Raw genomic sequence first — 15053 nt, 5'->3', positions numbered from 1 at the left:
CAAAATAAATAAATATAGCTTACGCTCACTGAATGTAAACTGTTCAATTAAATGTCTCCTGTTTGTTTGTCTCCATGGCAGCCTGTGACGCCAGGCACTGGGGGGTGGACTGTGCTGAGAAATGTGACTGTAAGGATGGTGATGGGAGCTGTGATGCGGTGACGGGCCAGTGTAACTGTGAGGCCGGCTACACCGGGACACAATGCTATGACAGTATGTGTGTGAGAGTCCTCAACCAAAATATCTGATATCAGGTGTTTGTGGGTTGTTTCCTTTCAGTCTAGTCTTAGTACTGAGACAGAACACTAGCAGACTATCTCAGAGCACACACCTATCACTCCCTACTGTACTTGTGTTAATCTGTGTCTCAGAGTGTCCAGCGGGCTATTTTGGGCTAGGCTGTCTGCATCACTGTCAATGTGACAACAAGGGGACATGTGACCATGTGAGCGGAGCCTGCACCTGTCTGGTGGGCTGGACTGGAACCTTCTGTGAGAAACGTAAGAGAACCTCCCAAAATCTCTCTAAACCTTATCCAGAACCCAAACTATAAATAGTATCCATAGACTGAACTGTATCTGTAATTATGTTTAAATTAGCCTATAGGAATCATTGAGTTATTAACATTGTGGATTGATATGCTTTATTGCTTGCTGAGAAGTAAAGGCTCTGTGTGTGTGTGTGTGTGTGTGTGTGTGTGTGTGTGTGTGTTCTAGCCTGTCCCCAGGGCTTCTATGGGTTGGACTGCCAGGAGAAGTGTGTGTGTGTGAACGGAGGTCACTGCAGCCATGTCACTGGGGTGTGTGTGTGTCCTGCAGGGTGGATTGGTCCTACCTGCAACCTGAGTTAGTATTGGACTTCCCACACTTCAGACAGCCTACAATATAAAACATGTCATATCAGATATGTATTACCAATGTTAACATTGATATGATTTGTTCTTTAGAAGTAAACAGTTTCTTATCTTTTTCTTGCAGCATGCCAGGCTGGTTTCTACGGGGAGAGCTGCAGCCAAACCTGCGGTTGCCATAACAATGGTAGCTGCCACCCGGCGAGCGGGCAGTGTGTGTGTACACCAGGCTGGACAGGGCCAAGCTGCTTACAGGGTGAGTGTGGACAGGGAGAATAGGAGCAGATCACTACTCCTATCTTACTATCCACAATACATTGCATGTGTCCTGTGTAGAAAATATTTGTAGGGCTATAAAGTAATGAACATGGGTCTACCATTTCCCCCCCTAGAATGCCCAGTAGGCTTCTATGGAACAGACTGCTGCCAGCGTTGCCTGTGCCAGAATGGAGCCACGTGTGACCGAATCAGTGGGCAGTGTATGTGTGCCAGCGGGTGGATGGGCGCAGCCTGTGAGCTAGGTGAGTGGTACTGAAACAGCCATAGATTCACCATGACCCTAAGTGACCATACTCATGCCTTACTACCATATAATATCATGTTCTGTGACTGTTGACCTAAAGCATTTATCCAGTCAGGATAATTGTTCCCCATTCAGTACCAGTCAGTTACTAGAAATGCAGGCTATGGAAAAGCATCAAGGCTCTGTCTGGAGTCGTCTGGACAGACATGCCTAAGAATAGCATTACCTGAAATGGTAGAAACCATTTAGAACATTGGCCCTGTGGTTTGTTTTACTGTATTCTGGAAACAAATGAGTCTCCATCCTAATTTGCCCTTGTTTAGCTCATTTGTTTTTGCCTGGTGCTGTTCCCTGGCAGTGTGTGTGACACAGAGCTGCATGCTCCTCAGACCGCAGACATTCTGCTAGACCCCACAGTCTCCTGTCTGCCCTGTAAACATCTCACTCTAGACCCAACGCAGAGGCTCTATTTCACCACCCTACTATACTCTACATCACACACTATCCTCCCATAGCACCCATATAAACCTTTCCATGGGTCGTCCATGCCAAACTCAGCCCCAGGCCCCTTATTCCACTCCAGGCACAGGAAACCTCTAATGCTGCTGCTGTGTTACCTAGCAACTCCACTCTGTGGCTAGTTATCACTTCCTTGAGCCAACTTTCTGCTAGGTCAAACCACCGGGTTTGGAGAAGGTATTGCTGTCCTCAGCAGAAACACTATAGGTTTCCCTGTTAGCCTGTGGTTGGTTTCACTGCTCTGATGTGATGTCATGTTGGTGTGTTGATGTTACAGAGTGTGGAGCGGAGCAGTTTGGGGCCGACTGCCAGCAGCAGTGTCAGTGTGAGAACGGGGGACAGTGTGACAGACAGACGGGCAAGTGCACCTGTAGTCCTGGCTGGGTCGGAAAGCGCTGTGAAAAAGGTGAGATAGAGACAGAGAAGCGGACATTTACTGTCTTTGTGATCATCAATGTTGGGTGCAGTGAACATAGCAGTGAACACAGCACCCTCTTGTGAGTGAATGTTCTTATCACATACAGTCTCTGAGTTCCTCCTCTCTCCTTTTCCTCCCCCTCAGCCTGTGCGTCAGGCCTGTTTGGAGCTAGCTGTGAAGAGAGCTGTCAGTGTGAAAATGAAGCCCCCTGTCACCACGTCACCGGGCACTGCCTGTGTCCACCAGGTTGGAGGGGACCCCTTTGTGACAAAGGTAGCCCAGTTTTAATGACAACAACTTTTTATATTGTCATAGCCTGTTGCACACTGGTTATCGCTGAAAGGAGTTTCAGCCATACATGTTCAGGGTTTTTAGTGCCACTCCTTTTCACCTCCAGCCTGTCTTCCTGGTACCCATGGCAAGGGCTGTGTACAACGCTGCACCTGTCCCCAGGGTACTTCCTGTCACCATGTCTCTGGGGAGTGTGGCTGTCCCCCTGGATTCACTGGCAATGGCTGTGAACAAAGTGAGGACTGTACTACCCTCTCAGCTCTTCTCCTCTCTGTCAATCTGGACTTTCAGCTGTAATGTCTCCTTTTTCATGTTGCTTACCTCTGTCTGTCTGTCTGTCTGTCTGTCTGTCTGTCTGTCTGTCTACCCCACCAGCCTGTCTATCAGGGACATATGGGCTCAACTGTAACCAGGTGTGCCAGTGTTCTGAGACCAACCAGCTCTGCCACCCAGTGACTGGGTTTTGTTACTGCGCCCCAGGCTTCCAGGGTCCAAAATGTAACCAGGGTATGTATTATTCACTACCACCCTCTGCTGGTACCAACTCAGAGGCCTTGTTGTTAGTGTCCACCCTGAGATTGGAAGGTTGGGAGTTCGATCCCTGGTCAAGTCATACCAAAGACTGAAAAAAGGGACCTGATGTGTCTCTGCTTGGCACTAGGCATATTTTTTTCAACTAGGCAAGTCAGTTAAGAACAAATTCTTATTTACAATGATGGCCTACCCCGATGACTCTGGGCCAATTGTGCACCACCCTATGGGACTCCCAATCATGGCTGGTTGTGATACAGACTGGAATCGAACCAGGGTCTGTAGTGACGCCTCTAGCACTGAGATGCAGTGTCTTAGACTGCTGCACCACCCGGGAGCCCCCAGAAACTACAGCCCCCTCTTGCAGCATGAACTGTCATGTTGTCCACCCAATCAAAGAGAATTAAGGTGCACACAGGTTGAGAGACAAATTTGAGGTGCCAGACAGTGACATTCAATACCGCCCTGCACAATCCTGCCTGCATCTAGCTGATATAGGGTGTAATCATTAGTCCAACAGTTGCAAACAATAGTTTCTATTGGACAAATTCAGGTATGTTTATGCCCGTTTTTGCTCCGTTTGCTTCCATTTAAGAAACATAATCGTCGGAATGAATACATCCCTGATCACGCGTAGAGTTCACTCTCTAAACAGCCACGTTGTATTCCTGCTCTTCCCTTCGCTTGTGGACTTCAACGCACAACACATCAGCTGTATGTGACCAGGCGAAAAAACCTTTCCAAGCCAAACCTCTACAAACAGCCTACATCGTTGTCACCATATTAGCTAAAGTAACGTCATAGTCAGCATAATTAATAGAACTAACACGTTAGTAAACCTGCTATAATCATGCGGTAACGTTAGAGTGTACAGTCAGTAAGCAGTTACACCGGCGGGCCCCGGTGGCAATACATTTGTGATACCAAAAGCTTACCTTGACTTGGAAGAGTTCCAGTGTTGTGTTGGAAAGCCATAGCCGGCTGGCTAACATAGCATCCCTCTCTTTGAGCAGGGTCTTTTAAGTAGGCTAAACTAGCTAGATGCATTTGCTAGCTAAGTAAGTGAAACCGAAATTGAAAAAAAATGACAATCTCTCTGTCTCTCTATTTCTTTCTTGCTTCTCCTTCATTTTGGAAGTAATTAATTTGTTCAATACTGTTCAACTATTGTCTTTCTCTCTTTGATTCAACTACTCAACACATTTTATACACTGCAGTGCTAGGTTGCTGTAGTTTATGATTCATTTTGATTGGGTGGACAACATGACATGCTGCAAGAGCTGCAAGAGCTCTGATAGGTTGGAAGACGTCCTCCGGAAGTTGTCATAATTACTGTGTAAGTCTATGGAAGGGGGTGAGAACCAAGAGCCTCCTAGGTTTTGTATTGAAGTCAATGTACCCAGAGGAGGACAGAAGCTAGCTGTCCTCTGGCTACACCATGGTGCTACCCTACAGAGTGCTGCTGAGGCTACTGTAGACCTTTGCAAAATATTGTGTTTTAATCAGTTATTTGGTGACGTGATTATATTTAGTATAATTTTATTTAAAAGGGATAACTTAAATGTTCTACAATTGAAATTTTTATGAAATTCACTGAGGAGGATGGTCCTCCCCTTCCTCCTCTGAGGAGCCTCCAATGGTGTACTTGTACAGCAAGCTACCTCACGCTACAGAAACAGGAGATAGGCTCCTGCTCCTTTGAGTTGTTCCGGCTCACACACGCCAAGGCTCGTGCACTTACTTACTTTACCCTCTGTTGGTAATGACACCTTCATAACCTTCCATTGGGGATGTAATTGGTCTAGGGATTATTTGAGTATTTTTCTCTCTCTTTTAGTGTGTTAAAAGATTTCTGGTCAAATGCTTTGTTTTGGCTCCTAGGGTGTGTGGAAGGTCGGTATGGTCCCAACTGCGAACGAGAGTGTCGGTGTCAAAACGGGGGGAAGTGCAGCTCCACCACTGGCACCTGTGAATGTACAGCAGGGTTCATCGGAGCACACTGCAACATCAGTGAGTTCCTACTCAGCTTTTTAAATCACTTAATGTATATGCAGTAACAGTGTATATGCAGTAATAGCGTAGTATCTGCATTAACACTATGCCCTGTACTCTTTTTACAGCATGCCTAGCGGGACGTTATGGGCATGATTGTGCCCGCGTGGTGCTGTGTGGAGAGGGGGCACAGAGTGATCCTGTCACTGGTATATGTCACTGCAGCTCTGGACAAAGAGGAGAGGACTGTGGACAAGGTACGGTTCCTACTGAATCGAGTTGAACAGATCACAGTGCGGAATTATTTTTACAACACCAATATGATTGAATTATTTTTACAACACCAATATGATTGAATGATTGAATTATTTTTACAACACCAATATGATTGAATGATTGAATTATTTTTACAACACCAATATGATTGAATGATTGAATTATTTTTACAACATCAATATGATTGAATGATTGAATTATTTTTACAACACCAATATGATTGAATGATTGAATTATTTTTACAACACCAATATGATTGAATGATTGAATTATTTTTACAACACCAATATGATTGAATGATTGAATTATTTTTACAACACCAATATGATTGAATGATTGAATTATTTTTACAACACCAATATGATTGAATGATTGAATTATTTTTACAACACCAATATGATTGAATGATTGAATTATTTTTACAACACCAATATGATTGAATGATTGAATTATTTTTACAACACCAATATGATTGAATGATTGAATTATTTTTACAACACCAATATGATTGAATGATTGAATTATTTTTACAACACCAATATGATTGAATGATTTAATTATTTTTACAACACCAATATGATTGAATGATTGAATTATTTTTACAACACCAATATGATTGAATGATTGAATTATTTTTACAACACCAATATGATTGAATGATTTAATTATTTTTACAACACCAATATGATTGAATGATTGAATTATTTTTACAACACCAATATGATTGAATGATTGAATTATTTTTACAACACCAATATGATTGTTTGTGTCTCTGTCTGTCTATAAGGTAAAGAGATTTTTGTAATATGTGTGTGTTTGTAATGTGTAGTTTCTGTGTATTGGCAGGCTGTGCTCCTGGATGGTTTGGAGGGGACTGTGCTCAGCGCTGTAACTGCAGTAACGGAGGATTGTGTGACTCTGTCTCTGGAAGCTGTACCTGTGGTCTGGGCTGGACCGGGCCTCACTGTGATACAGGTGAGCGATACTGTACAATAAGTACACCTATGCAAAATCATAAGAAATGGCTAACTCATCCAGGAGATGAGATGGGTTTAACTGCTGTCTCACTGTGTCTGTCTGCTTGTGTGATAGAATGTCCTCCAGGGACGTTTGGAGCTAACTGCCAGCTGAAGTGTGACTGCCGGAACAACGGAACCTGTGACAGATTGACAGGAACCTGCCTGTGTATCCCAGGATACTACGGACGTCAGTGTGAAAATGGTGAGTGACACACACGTCAGCACTCAGTCAGAACAGTGAAAGCCACTGGCATTGCATCCTCTATCAAAAGTGTCCTGTGCCTGTCCTCAGAATGCCCCCCTGGTCTCCATGGCCCTCTGTGCCAGCTCCAGTGTGACTGTCTGAATGGGGCGTCCTGCCACCCCTCCACAGGCCTCTGTGTGTGTCCCCCTGGGTACCACAGCTCCCGCTGTCACAGAGGTGAGACATCTGCCACATAACTGACCTCATACTATCTACGATAAACCACCAATTGCAGGATCTATAGAAGAAAGACTAAATATGTTGTTGCTCTCCATCGTTCTCCACCATGTCAACTTTCAGAGTGTCACCAGGGCAGGTTTGGTGTGAACTGTGCCAAATCATGTGACTGTGTGGAGGGCACACCCTGTGACCCTGTGAGTGGCAGGTGTCTGTGCACCTCAGGGAAGACTGGACCCAGATGTGACATTGGTAAGAGCCAGTAATACTGTATGTTTAATTGGAAGCATTCAGTAATTTCGGTGTGATGGTAGTGCAGCAAGTGCCAACCCAATATTCCCCATCTGAGCCTATTTCCAATGATATTCTTGTGTCTGTCTTACCTGCATGTGTGTTTATTGTCAGACTGCAAAGCAAACCGCTATGGGCCAGACTGCACAGAGAGGTGTGAGTGTGACAACGGGGCTTATTGTGACCATCGGAACGGACGCTGCACCTGTCTCAACAGCTGGATCGGACTCACCTGTCAGGAAGGTAATAGTGACTCACCAACACACACACACCACACTTCCCTCACAGTACAGGACTGGGTATAATGAAGGTGGACTGGAGAGAAAAGTTGACTGGAACTGACATGTTTATAATGAACAACTTATTATAGTGCTGACAAGGTGTTTTTGTCTGTAGTGAAATTGCACAGAATTGTTGAGGTTGCATTTCTCCTCCGTGGTGCTGTTTGTCTATAATGAATGTGTGCTGAGATAAAGAGTAAACTGACAGCTCCTCTCACTGTGTGTGTCCTGTCCTCAGGTGGGCCTCCACGCCTCCCCTACAGAAGCAGGAGGGAGGATAACTCACATCTGGACAATAACGCATTATAGCTCCCCCTTTTGGTTGAAGGCTCCAATCCCCTCAACGAGACTGAGGCAGCAGCACAAGCTTCACTGAAGCCGAACTGAAGTGGATTAAAAGTGTGGATATTATTATTTCAGACATACACACCCCAACAGGAGAGGATAATGCTGCACCCACAGTAGCTGGATGACAGACATGGAGAAATGGACTCTCAGGGGAAGTTTGCTCTGGGGTGGATAATGCTTTGGTGTGTATGCGTATCTGTGTTTTGAAGAGTGAAGGGCTTTTCATTGTGTGTGTAGTATATATGTACGGTGCCCACTCAGGCATGGCCTGACTCATCAGTGATGAGGTCCTGGGTGTTTTGACCTACTTCTGGTAGTTAGAGGGAGGTCAGGTGTTACCAGGACTACCCTCCTCTGCACACTCCTATCCTGGACAAAGAACCTATGGTATATAGGAGATGTGTGTGGAGATGGGCTAAATGTCCAACACTAACACATTCTTGATTTCAGAGATCCACTGACTCACTCTGCTGTTCTTGAGATATTTGTTTTGTATACTTGGCAATGTTAAAATATTTCATGTTTATTGTTTTTGTAATTTCCCCCTAGAATTTTGATGGAATTTGTGCATATACCATATACAGTGGCTTGTGAAAGTATTCACCCCCCTGGAATTTTTCCTATTTTGTTGCCTTACAACCTGGAATTAAAGTAGATTTTGGGGGTTGTATCATTTGATTTATACAACCTGCCTTTCACTTTGAAGATGCAAAATATTTTTTATTGTGGAACAAGAAATAACACAAAAAAAACAGAAGACTTGAGCGTGCATAACTATTCACCCCTGCAAAGTCAATACTCTGTAGAGATACCTTTTGCAGCAATTACAGCTGCAAGTCTCTTGGGGTATGTCTCTATAAGCTTGGCACATCTAGACACTGGGATTTTTGCCCATTCTTCAAGGCAAAACTGCTCCAGCTCCTTCAAGTTGGATGGGTTCTGCTGGTGTACAGCAATCTTTAAGTCATACCACAGATTCTCAATTGGATTGAGGTCTGGGCTTTGACTAGGCCATTCCAAGACATTTACAGTGCCTTGCGAAAGTATTTGGCCCCCTTGAACTTTGTGACCTTTTGCCACATTTCAGGCTTCAAACATAAAGATATAAAACTGTATTTTTTTGTGAAGAATCAACAACAAGTGGGACACAATCATGAAGTGGAACGACATTTATTGGATATTTCAAACTTTTTTAACAATTCAAAAACTGAAAAATTGGGCGTGCAAAATTATTCAGCCCCTTTACTTTCAGTGCAGCAAACTCTCTCCAGAAGTTCTGTGAGGATCTCTGAATGATCCAATGTTGACCTAAATGACTAATGATGATAAATACAATCCACCTGTGTGTAATCAAGTCTCTGTATAAATGCACCTGCACTGTGATAGTCTCAGAGGTCCGTTAAAAGCGCAGAGAGCATCATGAAGAACAAGGAACACACCAGGCAGGTCCCCAAACTGTAGTCTGGCTTTTTTATGGCGGTTTTGGAGCAGTGTCTTCCTTGCAGAGCCGCCTTTCAGGTTATGACGATATAGGACTCGTTTTACTGTGGATATAGATACTTTTGTACCCGTTTCCTCCAGCATCTTCACAAGGTCCTTTGCTGTTGTTCTGGGATTGATTTGCACTTTTCAAACCAAAGTACGTTCATCTCTAGGAGACAGAAGGCGTCTCCTTCCTGAGCGGTATGACGGCTGCGTGGTCCCATGGTTTTTATACTTGCGTACTATGTTTGTACTGATGAACGTGGTACCTTCAGGCGTTTGTAAATTGCTCCCAAGGATGAACCAGACTTGTGGAGGTCTACAATATTTTTTGTGGTCTTGGCTCATTTCTTTTGAGTTACCCATGATATCAAGCAAAGAGGGCACTGAGTTTGAAGGTAGGCCTTGAAATACATCCACAGGTACACCTCCAATTGCCTGAAATGATGTCAATTAGCCTATCAGAAGCTTCTAAATCCATGACATCATTTTCTAAGCTGTTTCAAGGCACAGTCAACTTAGTGTATGTAAACTTCTGACCCACTGGAATTGTGATACAGTGAATTATAAGTGAAATAATCTTTCTGTAAACAATCGTTGGAAAAATTACTTGTGTCATGCACAAAGTAGATGTCCTAACCGACTTGCCAAAACTATAGTTTGTTAACAAGAAATTTGTGGTGGTTGAAAAATGAGTTTTAATGACTCCAACCTAAGTGTATGTAAACTTCTGACTTCAACTGAATATATACTGAGATCATGTGACACTTAGCTTGCACACAGGTGGACTTGAACTAATTATGTGACTTCTGAAGGTAATTGGTTGCACCAGATCTTATTTAGGGGCGAAATACATATGCACGCACCACTTAAAGAAAAGAAAATAAGTAATTTCACTTCACCAATTTGGCCAATTTTGTCCATATGTCCATTACATGAAATCCCAAATTAAAATCCATTTAAATGACAGGTTGTAATGCAACAAAATAGGAAAAACGCCAAGGGGGATGAATACTATTGCAAGGCTCTGTATATATTGGCATTTTTGTCAGAACAATCACTATACAAATGTGTTTAGTTTTACATCATATACAGTCATTCATTTGTATGTCATCTGCTCTTACGAAGCCAAAGGCAATACATCACCCATCAAAACCAATCCATGTATCTGTATAGTGTAGAAGATGATGAATCCATATCATACAATGTAAAGCGCTTTGAGCACCTGAGAAAGTGCTTTATAAATCCAGTCCCGTATGTCTATTACAAGTTAATCTTGTTTAATCCACTCAATGTTCGTAGTCTGTCCACCAGAGATACATTTTCAGTAAATGCAGTAGTTATGTTTGATGTACAGTATATGAATTGACTTGTTATACACGTTGGTGCTATTGTGCTTTAATCTACTGTATGTTGACCAGTAGATTAACTACATTCTGTTCAGTACATTTGTTTACTACAGTGTTTGATTGGGCAATTTTGATCCATATCCTCAACGTTTAGTTCACCCCTTTGGATTGCAGTGAATCAGGAACCATATGACCTGAGCAGATAGTTGGCTCATCCCGGTAATATTATACAGTACTTTGTTTGTTTTTACATGTATAAAGTGCTCTTACATATATTTATATTTCTGTAGTATATATTGTATACAGGTCAAGACAATGGACAGGATTTTTTAATCAGGACACCCAGTTAATAACCCATAAGATAAAAACAATCAATGAATGAAACAGACACATGGAAGTGTTGTTTTTCAAATTCATATTTTTTCATTGTCATTTTATTAAAGACCGAACCTGTACATTTTGTCTAAATTCAGATTCAAGCACAGTGCAGTTAGCAATGCCCGCAAATGAAAATAAAAAAAGAATGAAAAGGCAGAGGTGATCACAACCATAACTATATACAAAAAGGTCAAACTATGTACATACAAGAGATAAGACAATGCATAATAAATTGCTTATTTATGTCAATCTTTACATTGATGCAATATTAACAGAGGAAAATGCAGCACGGTGAAAGAAAGGCCAGAACAGAAACAAATGATCTCTAACATACAGCATTCTGTGATGAGCGTCATTAATCTGCAGGTCTGATGTCATAGCGGTCTGAGCTGAAAGTAACATCAATACTATAATATGTTACAGTGGCTGTGTGGAGGGGGCACTGGACAGGGGATCAAAACACACTGGAACACAGAGACCCTAACCCTGCAATGATGAGTCTACTCACTAAACAGCCTGACTTACACACACACAGGTCCTAGACCACCAAGGGTGACAAGCAGGTACTCCTGGAAAGGCTTGAATGGACCAGGAGATGGTAGGAGCAGCCCAAGGAATGCCAGTTCTACTGTGGACACAATGCAGCAAACCTATACGGACAGTAGTTCATCATGTGTGGTGTATCAATGCTGTTTAAAGTCAAACACACTACTATATTCAGATCAAATTCTGCAATAAAAATCCATAGTGCTTTACTAGTACTCATACTGCTTTCCTAGCCCAATATGCCAGTAAGGAGCAAGCCAGAAAATGTATGAGTTCTGTGGTTTTCATCAACCTCTACAGGGCAGCCTAGAGGTGCACTCAACACCATTACAATTATCACCAGGCAAATCAGTGCACAGCTCTGTGCATGTACATGTCAAATTCAATTGATATTGTGACAAAGACCACCAAAATACGTCCATGGAAAACACTCATCGTTGTGGCAATGCCTTTGAGCTATTTTATGTATTAAACATTGGTGCTGAATGTTTTTCAGTCATTTCCCTGCTGAAGACCAGACAGAAAATCATGAACAAATATTAAACAGAGTTCCATTTTTTTGAGAAAACCACATTGGCCTTTTCTACTAATTCACTCAGACATACATTGCCAGACACAGCAAATCAAATGTACACAGTTTATATTTAACTCATAGATGCTAAAAACAAAAGGAGCATTTGTTTCCACTATGCCAAGTATTTGTTGTCCGACCAGAGGGTCTAGCAAAGCATACACACCTCTTCACTTTGCCTGAGAAGCATCCAAACCTCACCCCCCATTACATTTTGTCATACTCACTGACACTACAGTACTATACAACTGTAATCATTGAATCTGAGAATGAGATGGTAGCCAGTATTCCTTATATTTCCACTTGTAAGCATGCCCTTGCTTGTCAGAATAATCCCCATAGGCTGGGGGACGAGGGCTCATGCTGGAGGATGTATGCATCACATGCTCTCCACTTTGTCTCACAGTAAGAGGACCCAACAGCAAGAGAGTGAATACTGATCCAGGGCAGCGTCAGATGTCTTCAGTGTGCAATGTATACGATTATTGAAAATGTATTGATTATCATCTGCCAACTGAAAATAAACAGATCATTCCATAAGTAGTGTACAATGCATGTGTACTGTATATGTGGGTATAAGCATAGAACAGCATGGTCAAGTGATTATGCTGTACACATGAAGAGAGCCCATAGATAATAAGCTAGATAGTACGCATTTTAAGTCGGTCGCTATACTCTTCCAACAAGCGACAGACACTTAGCTGTGTCGCTGAAAGATGTTGGAATATCTTTGGCTCAAGCCACGTGAAAATGTCTTGATTGGACATTGGACAGGTCCACATCCACACGTGAAAGACGCACACATTAAATACATCTAAATACACTAACCAGGTATACAAACAAGTACACACATTCCCTGTTCCAAATCCCTGAGCTGCTGACACAAACCAGCCCTTTCTTCCTAGCAAGCCTCGCACGCATATGTCACACGTCAGTCTTCACTCTGATTGGGCAGGAACAGCTGCCACTAAAACCAATGAGTCTTTCCATATACCAGGAACTACTGTCTCAAGCCTTGTTCATAACTTGCGCCCTTTGTGCTGATCTTGTCCATGATCTGATTGTGTCCACATTTTCTGAAATAGATCTAAACATGGTATTAAAATGTGTCTCATATCCGTCTACTGTGTCCTCAGATTTCCTGGTCCCTCCCTGCATGCAAATGATTTGACAGTTATTCTTTCAAAATAATATGTATTCATTTTAAAACACATATTGATGCCGTAGGTCAATGTCACCAGTCAATGATGTTAAAAAGCAGAATAATGATAATTTAAATGGTTTCTCTTTCCAGATCTGTCTTGTAAGATATCCAGACACAATGCGTGCCTCACTACCTCCGGAGTAGATCAGGAAGATCACAATGCGTCTTTTAGTCATCTACACCGGTCTGAAAATGTAGGCACAATCAGAATGTGGACAAGATCAGGACAAAGGATTTATATCCGAACGAGGCATAAATGGGGCTCAAGACCAGTCTGTGCCCTGACGGCCAATGGCAGCTATGGGCCTGCTGTCTCAGCCCAGCACAGCTCAAAATGAGCCTAAATAAGGCAACACACACACACATTGAGCACAATTTAGGTAATGTGCCATTTTCATGAGAATTTGCTCTAAAATGACTAATAAAGAGGTCTGTAAAACTGACTTGAGTAGCACAATTAAGACCATTACGTCTGATGCAGTTAGTAAAACTTCAGAAAGTAACACTGCCACACAAAGGTAAATACAGATACAGCCATCATTTTACATGGCCAGTAATTAACCCTTTCTATGGCAATCAACTAGCCTGCTCAAGGTTCTTATTGACAGATGACAGACCTGGCACACGAGAGAAGCAGAGCTCAGAGCAGAGCTAAATCCTTCCACTAGGGGGCAGTCCTACCTGGCTGGTGCAGTTAGTGCAGCTCAGAGGTAGGACTCAGACTAGGGGTTAGTCAGCGCACCAGGATCAAGCCTGGCAGAACCAGCACTGTGGAGACCAGATTGACTGAGGGGAACAGATAGGAAACTGAAACAGGACTGACCATGTGTGAGACGGTTTAATTATTTCATCCTCTCTCAATGACTGAACTGTACAATACTAAAGTGCTGATTGTTCTGCCTGCAAGGAGGCTAGTACACAGATTATGTAGACCACACAAATAAAACAGATGTTTAAGAGAAACTGTTATGGACATGTACAGGCAATTGGAAACAGAACTCCCAAAAACAAATGTGTTGCTATACATGTGCAACAGAGAATTTGTTGTATATTTGTATAAACTTAAATTCCATTGGTAAGCATTCAGTATTTAGATTTTATTCCACCAAAAATACAATTATATCTGTCTGCCAAGCAAGCGTGTGCTTTTTATTTTATTTTTTAGAAATAATATTTTCTTCGGTTTTTAAACTGCAGCTTCGGCTGAATTGTATGTATAACGGATTCATCTAGTTAACCCCCTCTGTATTTTTTCTACCTATCCTTCCTTCCATTGCGGAGGTCACGTATCTATTTATCTTCCTTTTCTTTTCCCTGTAAGTCTAAATGATGCTCCCCAGGGTGGCCGAGGTGGGGCCAGACTCATGCGCCGGGGTCTCATTCAGTAAAGCTCAAGCAAACAGAGGATCAGGCAAAGGTGGGGCATGGACCTGCGCTGCAGTCCTGGAGCAGTCCTGGAGCAGTCCTGGAGCAGTCCTGGAGCAGCCCTGGAGCAGCCCTGGAGCAGCCCTGGAGCAGCCCTGGAGCAGCCCTGGAGCAGTCCTGGCTGACTGGCGCGGTGGCGAAGCGTTAGGAACGGTAGTCCTTTTTACTGTACGGCTTGTTCCCCAGGATGCTATCTACCTCGTGCGTGATGGAGGAGGATAGTTTGGGAAGAACCTGCAGGAGAAATTACAGATGCATTGAAGGAAACAGAGAAGGCAAGAGGTAGTGGTTCACTTGTAAAGATTACACATACTTTGTACCATTTGTATATATAGTAC

The 15053-nt window shown here is 42.9% G+C and overlaps 2 protein-coding genes across 17 annotated transcripts in view; one reads left to right on the top strand and one right to left on the bottom strand.

The window, feature by feature from the left end:
- Positions 1-9103, top strand: part of LOC110494423 (uncharacterized) — a 95541-nt gene extending 86438 nt beyond the window's left edge. Inside the window, exons 22-38 of the mRNA XM_090204197.1 lie at positions 82-213; positions 372-500; positions 717-845; positions 978-1106; positions 1243-1371; positions 2170-2298; positions 2455-2583; positions 2708-2836; positions 2977-3108; positions 5014-5142; positions 5253-5381; positions 6247-6375; positions 6493-6621; positions 6712-6840; positions 6964-7092; positions 7246-7374; positions 7651-9103. Of these exons, the coding sequence (XP_090060323.1) occupies positions 82-213; positions 372-500; positions 717-845; positions 978-1106; positions 1243-1371; positions 2170-2298; positions 2455-2583; positions 2708-2836; positions 2977-3108; positions 5014-5142; positions 5253-5381; positions 6247-6375; positions 6493-6621; positions 6712-6840; positions 6964-7092; positions 7246-7374; positions 7651-7721 (2141 nt within the window). The 3' untranslated portion in view covers positions 7722-9103. The remainder of the gene's footprint in view (positions 1-81; positions 214-371; positions 501-716; positions 846-977; positions 1107-1242; positions 1372-2169; positions 2299-2454; positions 2584-2707; positions 2837-2976; positions 3109-5013; positions 5143-5252; positions 5382-6246; positions 6376-6492; positions 6622-6711; positions 6841-6963; positions 7093-7245; positions 7375-7650) is intronic.
- A 1888-nt stretch (positions 9104-10991) lies between these two features.
- Positions 10992-15053, bottom strand: part of kcnab2a (potassium voltage-gated channel subfamily A regulatory beta subunit 2a) — a 119866-nt gene continuing 115804 nt past the window's right edge. For 13 of the 16 annotated variants that reach the window (XM_090205848.1, XM_090205847.1, XM_090205841.1 and 10 more), the window contains one exon: positions 10992-14949. In XM_090205848.1, coding sequence (XP_090061974.1) covers positions 14860-14949 — 90 coding nt within the window. In that variant the 3' untranslated portion in view covers positions 10992-14859. The remainder of the gene's footprint in view (positions 14950-15053) is intronic. The other 3 variants (XR_016488003.1, XR_016488002.1, XR_016488001.1) reach the window with 1 other exon arrangement.

Source organism: Oncorhynchus mykiss, chromosome 17 (genome assembly GCF_057628025.1).
Source record: "Oncorhynchus mykiss isolate SJ-2025 chromosome 17, ASM5762802v1, whole genome shotgun sequence".
Taxonomy (NCBI): domain Eukaryota; kingdom Metazoa; phylum Chordata; class Actinopteri; order Salmoniformes; family Salmonidae; genus Oncorhynchus; species Oncorhynchus mykiss.
This window is presented reverse-complemented; position numbering and strand designations above follow the sequence as displayed.